Genomic DNA, 24,040 nt, shown 5'->3' on the forward strand with positions numbered 1-24,040 from the left:
GTAGCCTTGTTACCTTGATGCTATGTCATTGCAGGAGTCTTTCCTGAGGCACACCCTTCATTTTGCTAAGCCTCCAAGGGATGCATGCCAATCAGAGAGGCACAAAGTCTACCATGTCAGGCAAAGGGCACTCGTACAGGCGCAGCAGTGACAAACCACACTGAGAGTGAATACTACCACAAAGAGTCCATAAGGCGAGCATTAATTCTAAGCAAAAGCTGCTCTCTACAGTGAGAGCAAAGCATATACACGTTTCCTTAGTTCTGGTGCTACAGAAAATAGACACTTCTATTTCCCTCTCTCCTGCAAGCAATATAAATGCTGAAGGTGCAACGGAGCCAATGCCACCAGGAGCAGAGGTACCATACCTTGTATTTTGAAGATGACATCAGCTAGGACAGGTGTATTAAAGAACAGCCTGAGAGAAGTATTATACAGCCGTTTCATCTGTTGAGATTTGCAGTCTTTTGTAGTGTTTAACTGCAAAATAAATTATTAATAAAACACTGTCACGTACAATTGCCCACAGAACAAAAGGTTACAAGACATCATTTATATGGGAAAACTAAATAACAACCTTTTGCTTTCTGTTTTATGTTCTTTTGCTAATGCTACTCAGCCATGTCCATGACATGCACAGTCCTTTGCAGTCATGGTTTATTTTCCTGTGTCCCACAGTGCAGCAGCTCCAAGGCATCCCTGTCTCTTACAGTCACACTCCAGCTCTCACCTTGGCACTGTATGACCTCCCCCACCCAGCACCTGTGGGCAGAGGTTTTTCTTACTTTGAAAATGGAATATAAAACTACCAAAAGAACATCAAAATCATATTGCTAGATTACAGTAAGTGAAATTCAGATGAGGTTGAATTTATGGTTAAAGTCTTACCTGATTTATTAATTTTTAATTTTATCAAGAAAAATCACAATTTATTTGTTTGCCTTTGAACAAAAGGTTTTAAAACGTGAAATAAAAGTGCCCCAAAGTCATACATCCTTCCCACCCAAACCCTAAAGATAACAACAACAACTCAGGCTTATGACCTTAAAAAGTTTTCAGGACTTTCTATGTCTAACCTTACAAAGTTTTTAGCTGTGGACACTCAGGACTGGAAGGCTACAATCAAATAATCAGAAGCTTAAAGCAGCTAAGTAACTTTCTGATCTTCCTATTAGCTTATCTCAAGACAGTCTGAGACGATTTCCATTTTAAACTGACAGAAATACTTTGTGCAAGTTCTACAGTAACAGGGAATGTATAAACTCAACCAACAAATTGCTGTTAAAAGTAACTCTGTATTGTAATTTTTTATTAACATCAGAAAGTAACATAAATTGCATTATACTGTGAAGTCATCTGCTGAATTAAATATATTGAGTTATAGACAGCTTTACACATAACAATATTTGTAAGGGAAACCAGCTCTCCTGACCTACTGCAGAAGCACAACTTTTGGCACATATTCAGGAAAGCAAAGCTTTCCTGGGCAGCCTCTTATTACATGAGAATTAGCTCACATAATCATGTTGTTAGACAATGTGTAAAGCTGTGAATATGAGTAATCCTTTTAGGATACCTATTTGTGTGCTTTTTACTGATTACATTAATTACGTACATGACATCAGCATCCTTGTGTTTCTATTTTGCACATAACTCTCAAAAACCCTTCAGCTGCATAAGCTGAAGTATGTTTAAAAGAAAGACTGGCAAGAAAAACTTACCTACAGAACAATTTCCCAAGAACTTAAGCGTAACTAATACTAACAGTTACCCCAAGAGATTTAGATGTACCTTCCCTGGGGTTTTCAGGATGCATTTAACTTTGTCAAGCACATTTTCAGTTTTTTCTGGATCCTTCACCTTTTTTTTTATATCCTCTTCTAGTCGTTCCCACTGGAAAGCACCTGTCACAAGACCAGACAGAGTTGAAATATAAATCAACAAGGCACAGGCCTTAGCAGGCAGAGAAAAAATTATATCAGTGACAAACAGACCCTGCAGAAACTATATTTTTTGCACTTAAATCAGCCGGATCTTTGTACTTCGAAAGGGCCAGATGTGATTCTTGCACAATAAAACTTCAATGGTGTTTTTTACTAGATTGCTACTAGTTTTACTAGAATGTTACTAGTACAGACGAGCATCTCCCTTGCTTTCAAATTCATTTTCTGAATTCCTCCCAGTTCAATCTCTACACAATGCAGGTAGGCATTAAGGAAATAAAAACACCACCACCACACTGCTTTGCAGGTGACCAAACCAGAAAAACCTCTCGCAGTTATATTACGAGTACCAGTAACTAAAAGCAGCACAATGTTTGCTTTCGGAGTCAAAGCCATGATATGCCCTTAGGTATCTCAATATTAAAAATTCTTCTAGGTGTTCTTCTAAATTTTTTTTTTTTTTTTAAATACTTAATTCTTTAAGGTCCTTTCCAACCCAAAACAGTCTATGATCCTAACAGATTTCTTGGAAAAATGAGAGGTACTGACTAGGGTTAAAGCAATTGATTTATCCTTACACACTTTGCTGGAGAAAGTCTGAAAGGTGCCATGGGGCATTCTGGTAACTTTCAGCTCTGATCCCCAGGGCCATGCAGCAAGGAAGAATCAGAGACAGATAAAGCTCAGGGTAAAGCACGAGTCAGCAGAGCCTTGAAGGCATTCTGCTGCAGAAAAGTCTGAAACAGCATATACAGCATATGGCATCTGTAGCCCCATCAGCTCCTATATACACCAGATGGATGGTAAGTGTTCATAACCTCACACTTATGTCATGGTACTGAAAAGATGAAAACACTTCCTCATGTCTGATCTCTTCTCAACCCTCAACTCAGGTGTCTTTGAGAAACCTCATCACCACTCAAAAGCACCAAACAGTGCAATGACTTTTGGCAACGCCTGTCAGTTTGGGAGCTGTAGCTTACAGCACAGCTTCACCTATGACTGTACAAAATATCCTATAACATTCGTTGACATAAACAGAAGTAAAAAGTAAAATTAATGCACAAATGGCAGCAGACACAAGTTCTAAATGGTAACAGATGAAGATGCCACACTTAGATCTATCACTTGCTGAAATTTCAGGTTAAATTCCCTATTCATATCATCAATCAATCAATCAATCAACCAACTAAATAAATAAATATTTAAATAAATAAAAAATAAATCCACACTGAAAAAGTTCTGCTTATGTTCTTTTTATTTGATACTGGTTTGGAAAGAACTGAAAGGGGTGTTTTCAATGTGCAGGCTCTAACTGAAAACTGAAGGTGTCCCTTGTGTTCATGTCTCAGCTACTAAGGCAGAAATACTTTTCATATGTCAGCAGGTATCAGTATAGAGATACTGACTAAACTTCTTTATAGATGAATGTCTAGCATTATAATTATTTGTACTTTATTTAATTCAAGTTAAAATCAGAATGCTTCATTTAAAACCATGCTAATTCTTTCAACAATTATAAAATAAATATTCTTATGTAGTGACTACTTGAAAAATATTTTATAAAGTACAAAACAGTATCAGGTTCTTCCAGAAGGAAAACAATAATTCTCTTTCACCTGGGGATTCCTAAGCTAGATAGTTATAAAACTATCAGTGCCATCTTAATAGATAGCTGGCATGAGGTAGGTCAGGGCAATGCCTGTACTAAGCTGGTAACAAAAACTCATGGAATGTATAGGAGCTTCATAACCTGTACTTCAACCAGTTATCATTGGAGATAATAACTATATAATCAGAAATAATAGCTAGACCAGGTTGCCCCAAGCCCTATCCAACCTGGCCTTGAACACTGTCAAAGATGAGACAGCCACTGTTTCGGAGGTTTTTTATCACTGCTTTCTCTTCAGGAGCACCGTAGCTAGAAAAGAAATCACTTGATTTTTTTTAAAGTATCCCTGCACTCTGATCAGTGTGTTCAAAACATGCAAACATTTTAAGTATCTTAAAATCCTGGGATCGAAACTTTCTCAAGCTCCAGATTTTTTTGCCAAAGCTTTTGAATACTACTGATGTTATCTTGTGGGCTTTGTTCATTAAAATACAGTGCTTAAGTTATCTTCATTAGATCTAGAATGACAGATAATATATATTTTTATTAAATTAATAAAAATAATTAATAAATTTATACATAAAAAATGTATTTGTAATTATAGAATATATTTTTATTACATATTGTTTCATGCAGACCTTGTTTGTAATAATCACAAGGTTGGATTATTGGATACAGCATCAAGGAAGAACATCACCTTCCAACAGCAAAGGCATATTCCTTAGAGTGATGCAGATACTCCTTCACAAGATATCGGCCGTATGAGAAATTAGTAGCCAGACCCATTCCCTGTGGGTACCTGAATAGATGAAGTGGAGGATGTCTGGGAGACATGAGCAGAAGGCTGAGTCCTTCACCACCACCCTCAGCAGCGGGATGAAGGGTGGGATGCTGCGGGGTGCCAGTGGGAAGGCAGCCTCTGCTTCCACCGTGAAGAGGCTCTGCGCTGTCTGCATGATGGAGGTGTCGCAGATGTCTGCAGGGCTCTTCACCTTGAAAAGCAGCATGAAGAGGTGGCTGACAGAGCAGAGGATGACCTTGTGAGCCTCCACCACTGTGCTGAAGTCCTCGGGGTAGAATGCCACATCTGCGCACTGGCAGCAGCAGAGCAGGTTGTGCAGGTCCGCATCATAGTGCGAGGCTTCACCCTTCAAGATGGGCATTTTTTCTACTTAAGACAAAGAATGAGGTTGTAGAATTGAGGCAAATATTAAAAAACAGGATGACTCTGTTCCCAGAGACCTGACCAAATGAAGGATAATTTTTTAAAGAAGTACTTAATAAGAGAATTTCTTATATGCTACTTGGATCTGTCTAGTAAAATACGCTAAAATTTAAAATACCTAGCATGGTAAAACAAGAAGTACAAGAAATACTTAGTTTCATCAGTGTCTCTCCTTTCACAAAACCTCTTTAGGCACTTAGGTTTGAAAGAAACATTTGCCCATGAGTCGCAAACCTAAGGGATCTGAGCTTATTTCTAGCACATGTGAGAAGACACAACTACGTGTTTAGAGGTGATCACTTTCCAGTAATTATTTTACTGAACAAATGCATCAGATGCTCAGAAATCAAGCTCAGGAAACCATGTGCAGAAGCATACACCTCTATCTTGCTTTTTTCGTAGCAAATAAAATATTAATTGATGATATTGTAGAATAATAAAGAAAAATAAAAATAATAAAGAATAATAATAATAAATGATATAATGACTTTATCTTTTTTCTCTAAAGCTTTTAATATTCACCTTTGCATTATTTCATCAAATGCACCAGAAAAGTACCCCTATTATTTAAATCTAAAAGAAATTCCAAGTCCATTGCAATCTTACATACTGTTATACAATTCTCCCCAAGTTAATTAAACCATCAGTAAAGGTTGATGCAACTATAGAAACATAACTAGAATAGCTGATGACAGACAGCACAGCTCACAGTATAAAGAATACAAGATGTTAATTGTGCAAAGAACATGACACACATAACAAATGATATTAGAGAACAGACATCAGCAAGCACCTGGCTGTTCAAGCTGAGGTGGTTGAACTCGATGACACTTCTGCATCTTTTTCCTTCTCTTCATTTTTTCAGGTGACTTCTGATTCAAACTTTGGATCATAAAATATTCCAGCTAAAATATGAAATGCATTTTTAAAAATATCCTAGTTATTTAAGAGCAAGCTAGACATCAAACTAAGGAGAATGAGTGGGTACTGTATGCAGGACTGAAGCTACTGCCATTATGAACAGTCACCTAGAAGAGTCCCAACACCTCTTTACCAGAAGGCACCACATGGGTGTGGAACTAGCACAATTTAAAACACTATTTATTCAAATTATGTTGGTTAATTCTCTTGTATTTAGTCTTCCCAGAAAAGACAGGCACAAAGATACTCAATTTATGAACTTCCACAGATGCTAACTACAGAATTACACAAAAGAATAAGACTTGACAAAAGATGATCAGGTGCAAGAGATGGAAATAACAATATACAAGTTCTTCAGACTGCAACTAACAGCCACAACCATGCAATGCTACTGTGTCCTCTGAAAAAGTCACATTACAACAGGATCATTGTGGGCAATGGCTTCATAACTGCAATACAAATGTACTTGAGGGGAAATGATCCCTTTTACGGGAACAAAGAGGCACAAAGGGTGAGTCAGGTCAAGTTAATCATAGAATCATAGAATAGTTAGGGTTGGAAAGGACCTTAAGATCACCTAGTTCCGAGCCCCCTGTCATGATCAGGGACATCTCCCACTAACCCATGTCACCCAAGGCTCTATCAACCTGGTCTTGAACACCACCAGGGATGCAGCATTCACAACTTAATGCATGTTCCAAATGCTTTTATCACCCAAGCTATTACTGTAGCACACACAGTGCTTTCTAAAACCTTGAAAATTACTCTGGCCAGACCAGATGCTGAATGAATTTCTCATTTTTTAATTGGGAATGAATGGATCCAATAAAAATGGGCTACTGTTGTGCCAGATATTCCAAGTTATGATTGAATCCCATGGAAAATACATCATATGTATATACCAGTACAGAGTCTAGTCTTTATTGTTGGGAAGACCACGTGAAATTACCATGCCAAAAACCCCGCATTTTTGTGTTCAAATCCAAATGGTTAAAAAATTAGGTTGAGCTTAAAACACTTCACAAAACTGAAAATTAAGTCTGTGTGAAAAAAATATGTGAAGGCAAACAAATCTGGAAGACTGTATTTAGAAACTGCTCAGTGGGCTTTCCTGCCTTCAGAGTGGAAGAAGAACAAGAAGCTCGTTAGAGGTGGGACATTTTAACAAGCCTCTTAACTTCTGCCTCGCTCAGCTTTGCTGCAGCTGACAGCAGGCTCTGCTCAGGATTGCAGACTGAGTAATGACTGAACTGAGCAACCACAAGAATACACTAGAAATGGGGCAATTAAACAGTCTTGCGGGTCTCACTTTGAAATAGAAGAGTTGTGAGAGTTTAAGCAATTAAAATTAAAAATACCAGAATATTATGGAATAAATAAGGTTGGAAGGGGCCTATGGAGGTCATCCACTTAATACAGAGCTTGTCTTCAAAGTGGGATAGGGTTTTCAAGTGCCTTGTCCAGTTGGGTTTTCATTATCCCATCCAGCAAGATAAAAGGACAGGAACAGAAGGAAAATTACTGCAGTGTGTACTATAGGTTTTCTAAACCTTCCTAGAAGGTAGTTAAAACCAGAGCAAGCTCTGTACTGCCAGTTCAGACAGAACCATGGAATGGTTTGTCTTGGAAGGGACCTTAAAGCCCACCCAGTTCCAACGCACTGCCACAGGGCAGAGACACCTTCCACTAGACCAGGTTGCTCCAAGCCATGGCCAGCTTGACCTTGAACACTGCCAGGGATGGGGCAGCCACAGCTTCTCTGGGAAATCTGTGACAGGGCCTCAGCACCCTCAGAGGGAAGAACTTCTTCCTTAAATTTAATCTAAATCTCTCATCAGTGGGAACTTGACCTCAGTGAGAAGGCTTGTGGTGTGCCTCCACTTCCTCTCTGAAACCCTAACATCAGCTGTGCCATCCTGCTTTGAACCCAGTGGTTTCTCACTCACCACGCCTCCAAAATATTTCTGTATGTAGAAGTCATTGAGAGTGTGTAGCTCGAGGTAAGTGGCTCCTAGTTCCTTGGCAAGCTGAACTCCTTCGGCAGTGGTGACACAACTCCTTCTGTCCGATGTGCACAGTGGACAGGTACAAGGCACTCCTAGGGAAAAAAAGTGGCACAAATCAACCATGTTTGTCAAATAATACAGAATATTTAACTTCTTAAATAATTGGAAAGATGCATTCTTTAGAAAAGAACAAAGAGAGAAATGGAAACACAGCAGTTTTATAGTAAGAAATCTCTAAATAGGGGGGAAAAAAAACCCCAAGGCCAACTTCTTATTAATTAGTTCAAAATATTACCGGTTCTGCAAAGCTCAGTGTAAATAACATTAGTGTTATTTCACATTTGGTTTTGCCAAGGCTGAAAAGCCAAGCAGGACTTCCAGAAACCAGGATTGACTTAAGGCCTGGCTATCCGTCTATGCACAAGTGTTGTACTAGCCTGCTGGTGTTACCAACCACTATTGCCACCTTTAAACTTCTTCAGTTACTGTGGCCTGCCCATGCAGGAAATACTTACAGTAACAGAAAGGAAAATTTTGCTGGCTCTGTGGAATATGGTTCAATTACACATCATTTAACATAAACTTTTTTTAATCTAAAATAGGTAGTTTTAAGATTATACCAGTTAACTGATAAAAATCTGTTAGCCACCTTAGTTCAACTTTGCTTAATGCCACGGATGCTTTTTCAAATGTGCTGTGCATGCTCTTCATTAATTTCCTCTGCTCAGACCTATGGGTAACATGAAATAACAGTTTTATTTGGTCTTTTTTTTTTTTTTTTTTTCTTTTGGCAACACGGTTTGGTACTACAGAGGATTAAGATCTTAGTATTTTGAATGAGCAAACTGCTGTGTTCACAAATACCTTCACAAATAGAAACAAAAGGGTTCTGTGTGCCCACAGCAGTTCACTTCAGCATGTCCCAACGCGAAATGGCAACTGGAAAGCCTGACTTCTCCCACAGTCACATTATTTTGGGAGGAAGGCAGAAAAAAATGAGTGGAAAGGAAAAATGCCAGTAGCAGAGTCATTCAGACTGGTGGTAGCCTGTGCTTAAATAAAAAGTGTAATAAAAGGTGTTGGAAAGACAAACATTAGTTTAGCAAGACCTTGTCTTTAGAATGGCAGTTTTACTACCCCTGTGTAAGACAAAGCATAAAAACATTTGAACGTTATGAGTGAACTACTAAAAGGGACAAAATAAAGATGTAATTGTTAAGAGTTCTTTAACAGTTCTTTCTCAATTACTGAGTAAATTATATATAAGTATACTATAAGTAGACCCTGGGAAAACCAAGAATTACATTCACAGACAACACATTTCATATAGCTAAATATTCATTTGTACATTAAAACAAAAGGTCTACATCTGCATCCATCATGTCTCTCATTCATAGCAGAAAAGATGCTCAGAAACACTTGTTTTAGTCAAACTCATGAAGTAGAAGATAACCAACAGGTTTAGACTTTGTATTCATGGCTTAGTTAAAAAGAGAGAAATCAGGATCCATGAATAAAAAGACCATAGGAAAATCAACAAAAGAACAGTGCAAATCATTTGGAAACACAGAGTAAAGTCTGCATGTTTGTTCTATTGGTATCTGTGGTATTGTTTCTGAATTTTATTTCCCTATTGTAAACAGACAGGAGTTACTACTGTCTACCCAAACTGTGAACACGTTCTCAGCAGCCTTGCCTGTATCAGCTGCTGGACTCTTGTAAGTCCATTTAGTCCTTACACAGCTGTGTAACGGTGATTTTCATACTGATTAAACAGAAATACAACAAAAACTTTAAATATTCAGTGCAGAATTGATTTGAATTGTTCTCATAGCAGAATACTGCTCAGCCTGGACAGGGCATTGTGTGAGAGCATAAGTTATGCCACAGCTATACCATATCTATACCACAGATAGTCTGCCACGAGAGGTCAACTCTGTTGATGAAGCAACATACAGCACTTTGTGGTACCCAAACAGCTGGTGTATCCATTCATCTAACAACATCCCTGAGAATTTTGAGGCTTTTCCCACTCCAGTGGTTTCAAGCTGATGGACTTAATCTCATTCAGTGGAAATAATTGATACCTGAGACATAACAGTAGAGAACTTGTAACCATAGGGTTCATCTCAAACAACCAAATGTAAGCTGCTTCATTCAAGGGACTAGGTTTAATCTCTATGTGTATGTCTCCACAAGTAGTTGTTGCAGGGGTCAAAGCAGGATAGCATGCCCTTCATCACCTGGGTTAATTATGCATAATATTCTTTCCAGTACACTAGTCTATGGAACTGTAATACATGTACATAGTGCTGTCATCCTGACAGAGTGGATTTTTCCAAGTAATTGCAACTTGGAAAAACAACCGGCTTCTGCTGAAATTGCAGCATAACTAAATTCCAAGTCAGATTTTTACTATTACTCCAGGAGACTGGATACATACCGTTTTTTCTTGCACCAATAGCAGAAATTATTACTGGAACTGAGCAGTGGCTTAATGTTTTTTTTATCATTGGGACATAATTGTCCTTTAGTTCTTGAAATGAAGTCTTATCATTGACGGAGTATTTAATCACAACAATATCAGCTCCTCCAATGAGGCTGCGGGAGGTATACCAGTCACTGTCAAATATATCCTAAACAGAAAAAACACTGATCAAGAATCTTCTGTCTATACAGGAAAGGTGAAATTCATCCAGTGCTCTTAATGCAAAACCTTACAGAAGTATTTTTAACTGATAACTTCATCTCTTATTTGAAGACATGCAACAAAGAGCAGAATTCATGCTTTGTAATTTTCTTGTCTGGAGAACAAGCTGTTCATTACAATGAACAATATATCTCTCTTATGAATTCAGGAATTCTTTGGGAAGAAGAAAAAATAGGGTTTATCTAGGAATATACTTAGCAGAAAAAAAAACACTTTACTGTTTAATTACTTAACTTCCAAATGTTTTTATTAAGGAAATAAAAGCTGTTTCAGTGGTAGAAGTTTGCAGCAATTAATACAAAACCATTATTTACAACATTTTAGAGAAAGAACAACGCCACATAGCTATGAACTTTAAATACAAGTTTCATTAATTGGGTGTGACTTTTTATCTGCCTCGCAAGAGCTTCCACATAGATTTAACAAGTGTTAGTGTCTTCCCTCTTAGTAGGATTGTATGCAATTAATAGGCCAAAAGCTTAAGGGAAAAAATCAATACAAACAAAAAAATAATACAGAATATTTAGTTTCTCCATGCTAGCAGACAGAAAGCATGCCTACTGCCTTACAGTTTCCTTCTAGCTGCTGTCTTCAAACACAGCCCAAGTTTGCACATGCTCGTCTCTGTGAGTAAAGTAATAACCAGCATTATGACCAGCAAGGTCTAGGGCACAGGTGCACAAATATGCAAGAATTCCACCACAACTTCAAGCCTTAATAATAAAAAAAATGTTTACAAAAACTTCTTACAGAACGTAAGATGCATTTTTTACATGTAGCCATTTGTTTGTATATGGTTTGTAGCACATTTAACAACACAGAGAGCTCTCCAGTGCATTATGACACCATTTTCTGTTACAAAACAGCAAGATTTTGGAAAGACTTCTAAGTTAATAGAAATCTGGCTGTCTTCATACGTGTTAATATGAACACAGCCATGCCCAAGGAAAGAACCAACTCTGACTCTTCTGAGCAGCTTAAGCATAAATCTAGTCCTGACTGACAGCTGAGGACAGAACTTCTAGACACTAAAGTGCCTGGGGCTGTGGCTCCATCCTGACAGCAGCCCCACCAGCAGCAGAAGAGAGGACTGATTCACACGCAGCCATGCACTCTGCTCTAGCCCCAGACCTCAGCCTGACTCTTGAAGCAGAACACTGTCCAGTGAAATATCAGCCTGAAAATCCTCCATGCCCTAACCTGAACCAGTGGCAGCTCTAGTGCTCTTCTTGTTGGTGGGAATCTCAACAGAGTATGCTGAAGAAGACTTATGTTTGCCTGCATGTGCCTGTTCATACATAGAACAAAACAGTGGCTTGAGAAGTCAATACCATACAGCAAAATAATCCAATCATAAAGGGGTTTGCTACTTTTTTTTCCCCCTAGTGAAAAAAAATACGAATAAAAAAGCCATTGCATTTCAGGAGTTAAAAAAAAAAAAAAAAAAAAGTACAACAAAAAGAAAATATGGCCATTATCTCATACAACTTCCATACCCTTCTTACACTTTGCCCAACTTGCCGTATTTCCATCTCTGCAGGTGTGGGGAGAACTAGCAAAATCCTTACCGCAAACAGCCAAACAGATGTGCAAATACACCTCTTTGTTTAAATATTAGAGAAAATAAATCCTATGGAAATGTGGCACAGGCTACAACAGCTTCCCAGACACACGTAGCTGCATGTTGCATCAGGTCTGTGGAGGTCTATGCTTTCAGCCACTGCCCCATGCCACAACTGCATTGTTTGTTCATCCTACCAAGAAGGATTTTAACAAAGTTGATGAAGCTCTCGTGGGGATGGACTCCACCTTTCTGGGGTACACGCCAGCCCTGATTACATCAAGAAGCGAAAAATGCAGAATGTGCCAACCTAACATTTCATGACACCCCCTTTCTGTCACTGTTGTGCAGTTTCCCTCTGCTCTCACATATCTGATTTAAAACCCTCAAGAGCCCATTCCTTAATATGAATGTGACATTTAAAAACACAGAGGAGACCTGTTTCCAGAGGTCTTGTGGTAATTATTTTTACTTCACATCAAGCGTAGCATGGAGTGCTCAGATTGCTGTCCTGTGCTGAGAAAATCCTCCCAAAACATCTCTGACAGCAAAGGGTTATTCACCCAAAGCATCACTGACACAGAGCACTTGGATCCTTCTTGACTGTCTCTTTAAAGGACGCTTTCATGCAAAAGTGACAGAGGGAATTTCTTCATACAATGAACAGCAGCTCAGATTCAGGAATAACCTTAAATCTGTCTATGAAATTCATGTAGCAGGTACTCCTCATCATGCATCCTGCTCTTGCCACGGTCCACTTCCCAAGACAGACATTGACAAAAGGAAAAAATAACTGTACAGCTACATTTATTATAATAATACCTTATTAATTATAGTTATACTTCTGCCTTTATTCCTCTCAGGACTTACTTGAAAAAAAAAGCTTCATTCTTTCCTTGTATGTCTCCAATATACATGTCTCACAATATATTCTTGCTGTTAGTAAGCCATACTTCTCAAGTATTAACATTGAAAATACAGCCTTTAGAGGCAATGAAGAAGTATTTGCTACAAAATCGCATGACCCCTCAACAGGACAATACTTGCTTTGTTCAAAATAATTTATGAATGCCTTTGTGGAATGGCAGTGAAATCCTGAGTACAAGTGCCCTTGCAGTGCCCACACTCTTGTCTAAAAGCTGCTTGCAAATGTCCCCATGTCCACCTAGTCTCTGAGAGGACAAGGAAGCCCCAAAGACCATTTACCTGGGTTTTCCCAGGATCCAAGAGAGCTGCATTGGGAATATTGTAAAACTCATATCTCTTGAGCATCCATTTACAGACCCGTTTGCCATTAACAGACCCATTCTCCATTAACACAGCCTTCTTTCTAGCAATGCTTTCCACACCACATACCAGAGCCTTCCCCATCTTTTTTCAAGGTTTCACTGCAATTTCTAATCAGTGAGGTCCGCATCATTCCATCAATCCCCTGAACTTACTTAGCTAAGTGAGATGCAGTATAGAAGGCCCTATCTTCTTCAAAAATAAAATTCAGATTTTAACCCTGGAATGCTGCTTCTGTTTTTCCGCTTAAAAGTTTTCTTTTAAAAACCAGCTTTAACTGGTTGATCTGACACACACCCCCTTCACCCCCCAAGAAATAAATAAATAAAATCTATCATTGTCCTTTATTGTCCTCTCATAAAGTAATCTAATGACTTCGTAAAAAGCAATAATAAAGAACAGAGTAGGGGAAATAACTTATCAGGATATGATCACTTGTATAAACTTCCGACTTCAGATGGCCAACCTTAAAAATGAGACAGGAAGACATATTAAAAATTTAAAAGTTTCAAGCTATGGCTTTGTACTGAAGCAGTAATTAATGTTGATTTCTAAAAATAATAAATAAAATGTAAAAGATTCCTTTACCTTCAAAAATATTAAGGGCCATCCAGCCTAGCCAGCACAAGGACTGAAAAGATGCTGAGGCAGAAAAAAGCCAGATAACTACATTGTGCATGTGTGTAAGAATGCTCACAGGGTTGAAGGGCTATAACCCTCCTGTATCCTGATAGTACTGCCCCATGTAAGAGAAGCAAGAACAAGAGAGTTAACTCAGGTAGGTGAGACTCACAGTGAAGTTTTAATTCTGCCAGTTATTTTCCAGCATCATAATTAAATTAATCAAAATGCAAATTAGAGCTCCTGTTTCATCCTTCATTCTGTAGCTAAGGAAGATACACTTGCCACCAGATATGACAAATTCTGCCTACACTTTTTCTTTCGTTTTTGCTTGTACATTTGCAGAAGCATAACAAAATTTAGTGTAAAATGAGTAATGTTACAAACTACGCATGAGCCAGGATAATGGCAACTGAGTCTTGAAGACTGTGAAATCTGATACAGATCGCTAAATAAATCAACCTTTTGCAAAGAAAATCTTAAAATTCATCTTGCGTCTTTACTCCTTTTAAGTTACTAGCTCCTATACTGTAGTTTATTCTCAATCCCCAATTTAGAAAATCTGGGATATGATAGTTCAATATGCTTTATGAGAGCACAACTTGAGCATGCATTAGCAACTGCTCAGCTAATAAGATCACAGTATTCACCGTGGCTGTTAGTACACGTGTGTTTCCCCTAGTTCGTTGTATCTTCTCCCATCTTAGGTCTGCACTTTCTGTCAAAACATTTTCCAGCCATGTGAATCACAAGAACATGGGTCCACTTGTATATCTGTCCCGTCCTTGTGAGAGATACCAGCACACAGCTTTGCAAGAGCAGTGAAGGACACAGTGGGCCATAGTGATATACCTAGTGACTGACACATGAAGATCAGTGTACTTTTGGGAACAGTGGCATTTTCCTCCAGATTTTTAAAGGTATGCTCTACCCCTATCTCTATGATCCTGTTTCATCTGCATTAATAACACCCTCCCTAAATTCAGCACTTCCATCCTGCACCCAGCAATTACCATGAGAGCGAGCTTTTCACAACATGCTGATGCTGTTTTACACATTGGCAAATATGATTTTGTCCATGCCATTTCCTAAGCCAAGCAATAACAAAGAATATAGTAACTGCACAGGCAGTTAAAATATTTATGGAGATGTGAAAGCACAGTCTCACAGCAGGTTGGAAACACCATTTCCCCGTGTCTGTCTGTAACACTTGATGGGCATTGCCTTGGGTAGTCATGCCCAAGAAGCCTTGCTTCCTAGCTCTGCAGTTTGGCAGTCACCTTCATTCACCTTCATCTTGTGAAATACCACACTCCCATGGCAGCAGTGCTGCTCTTTACCGGTCATGTGCCCAAAAGGACAATCTCAACACAGCAGTGTTGACCATATGGTCCAGACCCTCCATGTTTCTCCAAACCATCAGCACACTGGCACTGGAAGCTGCTGGAAAACTTCACTGCAGCCATCTGAGATACATAGCATACAGTATAAGATATCCTATAAGATAGTATCAGGAAGTATCAGGAAGACACTTGAGCTGTTGACCTCTCCTGCAGATTCACAAAGCTGAGCAGTGTCCTAGCTTGACAGAAACACGTAGCAGAGGACTGAAGCATGAGCAAATTCACCTGTACCACATTTTGTCTTACTGAAGGGTCCCTCCTTACACTGGGGATCTCTACTTGATAGACTTGCATCCATGTTGCTTTTCCAGACTGAGCTGTAGAGGACAACAGCTGAGCACCCTTGAGTCTGGAGATTCAAAGCTATCAGTGTGCTCATTACCAAATTTATGTCTAGGACTGGCTTGCCTTAATCATGTGAATTTAATCTGGATGAGATACAAATCTCATTTAAATGCAAATCTGCCTTTATGTTACACTCACATGATAGAGGTGGAAACAATGCAAGGCCCACCATACCACCACCTCTATGTTTCAGTAACTTGCAGCAAGAATCCTTTTCGATGAAGAAAAGTCAATTACTTGAGGCAGTGTCAGCTAACACTCTGAAATGTCCTGCACCATCTCCCCAGCCTACCAGATGAACAGACCTGAAAGGACAACCCTGATGTAACAAACTTCAAGCATCCAGACTCTGGAAAACAATCCTGTTCCACCTAACCACAGCAGGAAGACAGCTTCACTCAGAATGAGTAATGTCCTCTAGTCCATCTACCTGAGAAGTCTACTAAGTAAAACATGCCAATTATTCCTCATCATTCCCACTAATCTCTTGCCTCCTTTAGCTGAGAGTGAAAAAGCACAAGAGGCCTCAGAAACATATACAAGGCCCAAGACAATACCAAGCTAGCCGTTCAAGGGCAAAAATAAATTCTCCAGAACAAAAAAACCCTGTTTTGTAGAAGAGCAAATGCAAATGTAAAAAACATAAACACATGAACTGTGTCTCCAATGCAGGTTCTTTCTTCCCCTTCTCCATCTATCCCTGCTTGACTTCTCACCCTCCAATCCTCTGAAATGCCCTGCTGAAGTCACACTGCCTTAATTGATATTCAGGAGCTTTAACTCATTGCTGCGCTCCAATGACTCCAGCAAACTGCATGTGCAGGTCACATGTAGCTCAAAGACTAAACCCAGAATCCCTCAGTCCACCTGAACCAGTGTCAGGAAAATGCAGCTGACAAAAAAAGCGTGCGAAGCACAGAGCAGAAGGGTAGCTATTGAGTTTTAAGATCACAAACCGTATGTATTTCTAGAACTATTGCGATTCCTGGAGATCCCCAAAACAGTTTCCCTTGTAAGACAGCAAAAAACAAACTAAGGATAGAATTATGGAGCTGAAACTGATTTATTGTTGTAATTTCTAAAAGCTGCTAAGCTTAAATTTTTTTTAAGGCTACTAATTAGTCATTCAATATGTTTTAATTTAGATTACCAGTATCATTTCTTACACAATCATTGATCTGCTCATATTCATAACTAATGTCTCTCACTTACCAATGAAAGCGCTAACAACTTGGAACAGTGCCAAAATCCGTTTTATTTACATTCAAATAAAGGAAATAATGTTAAAATGTGATTTTTCTCATTATAACAGAAGTAAAATGACTCCATATGCAGTTTTTTACAAGATATCAAGTCTTCTAATTTATTTTTCAAAGCCAGAAAACTAACTGCCTTTTCATTTTTAGAGAAAAAAATATATATGCATTTTGTTTTATTGTTTATCAGTATTTGGATGGAGTTCTTGTGATGCAGTGTCACAAAAAGGAGGTTCTTGTTTGCCTCCAGATTATCTTCAATAAAGTTTTCACTCAATAGCACAGCTGAAAATATCACCTTCCTGCAGAGGAGGTGGGCAGCAGCTTGTTAATGAGAAACCTTCTGCAGCTCCTATGACTTTGCAGCATTTGCTGGCTTATGTTTTATGTGCTTTTCTTATTTGTAATAAGTACAATGTGAATAAAATCTGTCAATAAAAAATTAATATAAAATTAAGATGTATTTTCATCCTATTAAAACAGCTTACACTGTCAAGTGCAGTTGAAAAGACAGAGACTGATCTCTTACCCAGACAGGACAGTCACGTACCACCAGTCTGACATTTCCAAACACAGAGGCTCGGTACTCAGTAAAAGCTGGGTTTCCAACGTGACTGGCAGACAAGCTGCAGTCAGTCTCAGAAATGAGAGCACTTCTCCTGAGATAGCTCCAGATCAGGCTTGGCTGCTGATTGTCCCCAGAAGGCCCATCTCTTTCATTCCCAAAGGCTGCAATATTAACCGACCTAAAATAAAGACAAAGCTGTGTTAACAAACACGAAGGGCAGGGATGAAAAATCCAAACCCTTAAGTCAAAACTAAACAGATCAATCCTTCAGAATCCTCTTCCCTCCCTAGATTTTACAACCCCCCACACACACCCCTTCCACCGTAATTAACAGCAAAACACATACATATCTCAACTCCAACAGCAGCATGAGAGCAAAGAGGAAAAGAAACCTGGAAATGCTGCTTACATTACAAATCCCCAGCTGGCTTGGATTTGTATTTGTTGGCGTCCACGCTCAGCCCCGCTGCTGTGACCTCCAGAGCTCTTGCTGGGTTCCCTCGCCTGCAGCCAGCCTGGCTAAGTGCCTGCCGTGCGCAGCGCCGGGCTCCAGCCGCACGCCAGATATGCGGCAGCAGCAGCAGCAGTATCAGCAGCCCAGGCAGCAGTGGCTGCGTTGCTCAGCAGCTGTGGGTGAACTCCAGGCATAAGGGCGAGCGTCCAGCTGGGCACTCACGGCCATCTCATCCTGACGTCCGAAAGCAGGAGCGCAGCACACGCGATGGGCAGAGCAAGCTGACGTTGCTGCAGAGCCGACACAGAGCAGCTGGGTCAGCAGAGGCAAACAAATGCGCTTGCCCAGAGTGGTAAGGCAGTGCTTGTCTTCCAGGCTCCTGCAGGAGAAGGACCACTACGATAACACTGAGCCGCTGCCACAGCTCCGCTGTGCTATTAGGGGAGACCAGCAGCGAGGGACTGTCACAGTGGGAGAAGAAAGCAGTGTAAAGACCCTCAGTTAAAGTATTTAAACTTGTCGTTAAATAACATCTGTCTTTTCATAATTAGGCTATTTCTGAAATGCATGTGGTTTTTTTAGCATACACATGATGTTTAAAGCACTGTTTTCGAAATGGACACTCTGTAATTGAAATAAAATGAACACAAATACCTGAGACCAAATCCATCCTAGAGTGGCATGTTCTCTGTCAGAAAACGCTTGCACATTAGAGTGAAAAAACCCAACAAAACAGAGTAAAAATATTTAGGTACCCTAAATGATAAATAAACACTCCCTATTATGTGAACACATGCTTCTGTTGATCCCCCAGGCAAGAACTCATCCAACACAGGTCTTACTATGATTGTCAAGAGAGTAATTAACAGACCTTTTCCTGCAAGAGTCCATACTCTGAGAAAGATACTATTCCAATATGGAAAAATGTGGGAGGTGACAACTGATGCTACTGCCAAAGTTTTATGCCAATAGTGTATTGACTGGCTGAGCCATTTTTAGAAATCATGAACATTAGTATATATTTTATGCTAATGATCTCAAATAGTATTTATATTTTTTATTACAAATTTTACAGGGCCTACTGAAAAAAAAAATCCAGCCAAACATAATGCAAACCAAACCAACAGATAATTTACCAACACTTTTGTTTCCCTGTGTTTCATCACATGCCAGCTTCTTCTGCTTTTCAATCTAGCTTTCCTTAGAAAGCTGACAGGTAGAGGTTTTCTTTCTGTTTCCCTCCTAGAAAAAGAAGTTTGAATATTTAAATTTGAATTTGTAGTGGTTTAGCTGTTGAAAATGAGGAAACCTTTAAGAGAAATGTTCTTTACAATACTAGTGAGCATAACCTAGTGTAGCTAAATAAGCAAATAAATATACACACACATATACACATACATATGTTTACATACTTGGATTGGAAATAGGTGATCTGCAAGGTCTCTTCCAACACAAACCATTCTGATTCTGTGATAGGTATACACATGCAGTCTCGCACACAACACACAGAAAATACAGGCTAGTAAATAAGGCAGCCATAATGAGAAGTGACCCAATTAACACAATTAGCATAGCTCCAATTAGCATAGCTTAGTCTTTGCTGTGGACCTAGTTCTGCCCAAGTGTATGAGGCAGAGATGGAGGGTGGCAGAAAATACCGGCTTTCATTTCACTCCTTCCTTGAACCACCTGGGAAACTAATTAGAACTGCTGGAAACATGAATCTTGGCAAATTATGTAGCACTCATCTCACCTTGCGAACAGCACCTAAAGGTAACAGCCTGAAACACCACAGTGTTTTAGTAACTCTTCAGAGATCAAATTCAAAACAACACTTAAAAGGTAAGCACTAAAACTGGATGAAAGTGCCATTTGTTGTTCTTCTGTGGAAGTAGGTCTATAACCCCATTTCTCTCTGCATTGCTGAGGGACTCTGTAATACATTTCAAACAAACAAGCAAAAAGTAGAAAAGGAAATGAGTTTATTTTTGCAGGGTGACAAACCTCAGGGACAGAAAAGTTTCTTGGCACCCCTATCTAGATGCATTCTGCAAGTTACATGGGCACTTAAAGGAAAAGCCATAAAGATCCATTTAAAGGAGAGATGAAGATTGCTTAAGAGGGCACCACTCTTTGGCAAACTGGAAGTCAAATATCCTGTATCAACAAACTTCTCAGCCAGAAGGCAGTTCCCATTGCTGCTGACCAAAGACAAAACAGCAGTAAAGGGAGTCTTTTACAGGGTTCAGAAAACAAAGGCATATTTGGCCTCACGCATTTTACACTGTGACATTACTATTTTGTTTCAAATTATCCCTATGGAAGCTTTCTAGCTAGTATCTCAGACAAACAATGAAAACAAATACGCAGTCTTTGCTGACAAAAGGATAATGTCATTTTTCATGGCGAAGACATAACTGCAGCCAAGTCCAGGAGGAAGGGTTTTTTAAAACTTGTGGAAGCTGTATCCTTACTTGCACTGATTCACATGTGACTAACTGGCCTATATTTTTAGGACAGTGAAGGGGTTCAATGTATTTGGATTCAGCGCTGTTGCCAAGTTCTGTCATTAGCTGACTCTGCATGTGGCACAGAGCTGCTGCTGATGCGATAAGCAAGTTTAGGTGCATGAGAAACTCACTGCTTCTGATGTGACTACATCCTGTCCTTCATTGTTCTTCCTTTTCTTACACCAGCTTTCAGCCCAAAACCCAACTTCTCATCCAATCTTGCGGCAACTTAGGTTCTTTACAAACTTTAATAAGCTTTGCAAAAAGCTTCTCAAAGGCTTTTTGAAAATGCAAGAGGATTATTATGCCCACACGACCCCCTTTATCAGCATACTTACCACCCTTCCTCCAAATGTCAATTATGCCAGACTTCACTGGAGCCTCTCCACCACCTTCACAACAGATTGTGTTCTCCATACGTCCCTTGATTTCAGTTTCTATCACAGACTCTATGATCTCATGAGGAATGGCAGTCAGCCGTATCATTTTGGCATTCCCCCAGCCCCACTAAAGCAGTTTTTGAACATATCAGTAGCCTCCAATGGCTGGGTCACTCAACCTCCAATGATAGAGACCCAGCTCTGTGGTTTCTGATATGAGTTTCTGAGGAACTCTCTCATAAATGTTACCTACTCCTGACCACTTATTCACATCTACTATAACTGGTTTTCATTTACTGTCAGGTCAAGTAATGTAATATCAGCCCAATATTGAATCAAAAATATGAAGGAGATGCAAAATGATCTGATGGGAGGAGAAGAAGGAAGACAAATGACACTTCTAATATTTAAAGCACTGCTTAAGTGGTTTATTATGTGGCTCATTATTATGCTTACATTTCAGTGTTTTCAGCACAACAGAGCTGTGGAAGCAAAAACTGAATTGTGCAAAGCCTCTAATACTGTGAGGGTGAGCTACAGATTACCAGAAACCAGCTCTGTTGCTGCAGAAGTCCAGCACAAGGGCTGCCCTCCAGGCCTGCTGCCCTCAGCAGTGAAGGGAACAAGGTCCTGTATATCAGAAGGGCCCCATCTGGTGCTTACATGCTTCAACCTGCTGGAGAGATGAAGGACTGAAAATTCAACATGTTGCAAAAGACACCCTGTTCACACTGGTAAGAATCCCCAGCTGTGGATGTACCAGCTGCACCTTGTAATTCTCATGTTGTTGTTTAACAAGTGTTGTTAGTTGCACTAGAACACAAGTCAAAAGATTAAAAAAAACAACCAACCAACCAACCAACCAGTTTATATGTTATTTCTACTGGTTTAAAATCAGAGGGTAGCACCCTGAGGTGGATGCAGACCATCATGTCATGCAGTGGAGCACCGTCCCCACCCCAGCCTGCGCTGGTTCTCCATGCCAAGGCTTGTTGGCTTGGCCTGTGGCTGAAGCTGTGCTGCAGGAGAGGTGGGCATGCAGCAAGCACCAAGGGGAATGGTGGAGGGGCAGGTGCTCCCACCAGAGAGCAGGGAAAGGTCTCTCCTGGGCTGGCATGGCCAGACATATGACCAAAACACCCTGCAGGTCTCTGTTTGCCTGGGTATCTCCTTCCACAACGTATTTGGAGAGGTGTGGGACTGCCTGGGCAAGAGGTGATGCTGTGGCTTGGTGTAGGGGAGGGATGGCATATGCTTAGCATGTTTTGAAAGTTCTGGGCTATTTTAATCCACTTTATGATCCCCTGGATAAGTGCTTAAGACCGAGTGACCCAGTGCATGAATTCTACAGAGAGAAAGTGCCTCAAATTACGTAATGTGGTCCTGCAGAAGCTCTGACCTTTGCCTGCCCAAAGTTCTGTTTCGTAATATATACAGTTTCTAACTTTTATTTACTAAAAATATATTGCAAGAGTGTGGGTAGCATTCATTACAACAGGTAAATGAAAACAATCTAATAATGTTGGTTAAACACGCAATTTAATGTGCATTTTAAGAAGAGAAAATTAAAGAACGAAGATACAAATGTCTACCATATAGTATATGCATACAAACAACAGTTACTCACCTATCAAATTTGTAAGTTCTTAGCAAGTTATAAGTAACACATCATCAGGAGTAAGTTTCCTGCTTAAAATTACATTCTAACCCTTTTTACACAACTGTAGTTCTCCAGAATTAAAAGATAGAGCACACTGTTCATCAGGTTTCCTTATACAGATGTCGAACATCTTTCAAGTGGCCACTGGATGGCCATGATCATATTTTAAAATACAATTTCAGTTTCCAAATATCCAAAGTTCCATTTCAGTGTTAGACTTTAAATTGGCTGGTTTTTACTATTTATTTTCCTGACTTCCACTTTCTTATTTTCCTTCTGTTATGATTTCACTTCTATTTAATACTCGTTCTAGCTTCCAACCTCCTCTGCCGTCCACATACCTGTAACTACAGGGAGGTATATGAGGGCAGCAAGACAGAATGATCTGTATGTGGTAACTCAATGTTTTTTATGGATTTGAATGTTGTCCTTCCTGCTTTCACCATAACAGAAAATCACTTGATTTTACTCTCACAGTCTCTTGCATTCCCCTGCACTCTGACATTACTCATTCCAGAACAGAAGCCCACTCTCAGAAGTGAGAATTTTCCTAAGCTAGCCTCTGCACCAGTGAGCACTAATCAGGGAGCAGTATCAGATTCCAATATCTTTGTATATAAACTTTCTGTTAAAATCTCTACCTTTATATCTCTCCAGAAGTTTTGCCCCTAACTTCACAGCTGTTGTGGGTTTGCATTTGAAAAAAGGTGGTGTGAGACCCAACTCCTGTACTGCAGCCCACCAGGAGAGAATGAACTGTGCATGTTAGTAAGGTGGGATTCTAACACAGATTATGTTGTGCTTCACAGACAAAAACTGTTAGGCAGTGTTTCAAAAAGTATCTCTTAAGTTGTGCCCTCATTAAAAAGCACTGATTTTCAGCTGGTACAATACCCCTACGATTGAACATCTGACAGAAGGCATCATCTCTCAGCTACCTTATTCGCCATTCACCATGTGCTGAAGCCTAGCAGCTAGAGCTTTATATACAGAGGTTTGTATAATATGCATCTTATATGTGTAAGAATGTACTTAGCGCCTCTCAATCCAAATTAAAACCTAGGTACCATTCCCAGAGACCATGCAGTATTGTGCCAAAATCCTGTCTCAGCAGAGAAAGCCCCACCTTCAGCAGAGCGGGATATAGCTACAGTCAGTTCTCAGATATGTGTGCTGTTAAGTGGATTAAAAATGATCTTGCAAAGAGTGAGGGCTGCTTGTTTTGGAAGCACAGTTTGAAATAAACACCTGAGGTTTCCTGGCTGTTGGGCACCTTCCCCTCCACTGTTCCATTTCCTTGGCTGGAAGGGAACTTGGGAGATGGGTGATATGTGAAAGACCTTGACAGTGATTTCATTAGTGATATTAATTCTGTATTAATGTGTATGTTGCTCCCGAGGTACAGAAATGACATTGCAAAAGCCTGGTTTATGTTCAACATCGGAAGTTTGTCAGTGATCCCAAGATGAAGTTGCACTTTTTATTTTATACAGAAAAACTTTGACAAAATAAACTGATACTCTCACTCTTCCTACCCATTCCCAGGTCCAACCCATCCTGGCCATGCAGCAATCAACA

The 24,040-nt window shown here is 39.7% G+C and overlaps 1 protein-coding gene across 4 annotated transcripts in view; it reads right to left on the reverse strand.

Annotated features, from left to right (window-relative positions):
* RHOBTB3 (Rho related BTB domain containing 3) overlaps positions 1-22,995 on the reverse strand; it is a 31,282-nt gene extending 8,287 nt beyond the window's left edge. For 2 of the 4 annotated variants that reach the window (XM_061347818.1, XM_061347819.1), the window contains exons 1-9: positions 19,049-19,945; positions 17,868-18,202; positions 17,420-17,636; positions 10,151-10,343; positions 7,648-7,799; positions 5,574-5,685; positions 4,355-4,726; positions 1,792-1,904; positions 369-480 (exon numbers count right to left, since the gene is read on the reverse strand). In XM_061347818.1, the coding sequence (XP_061203802.1) occupies positions 369-480; positions 1,792-1,904; positions 4,355-4,726; positions 5,574-5,685; positions 7,648-7,799; positions 10,151-10,343; positions 17,420-17,636; positions 17,868-17,869 (1,273 nt within the window). In that variant the 5' untranslated portion in view covers positions 17,870-18,202; positions 19,049-19,945. Of the gene's footprint in view, positions 1-368; positions 481-1,791; positions 1,905-4,354; positions 4,727-5,573; positions 5,686-7,647; positions 7,800-10,150; positions 10,344-17,419; positions 17,637-17,867; positions 18,203-19,048; positions 19,946-20,760 lie in introns of those variants that run through there. The other 2 variants (XM_061347815.1, XM_061347817.1) reach the window with 2 other exon arrangements.
* Positions 22,996-24,040: the final 1,045 nt, after the last annotated feature.

The sequence above is a fragment of the Neopsephotus bourkii genome, unplaced genomic scaffold (assembly GCF_033783945.1).
Source record: "Neopsephotus bourkii isolate Nb327-2 ecotype Australia unplaced genomic scaffold, CSIRO-AGI_Nbou_v1 NB_327, whole genome shotgun sequence".
NCBI classification, from domain to species: Eukaryota; Metazoa; Chordata; class Aves; order Psittaciformes; family Psittacidae; genus Neopsephotus; species Neopsephotus bourkii.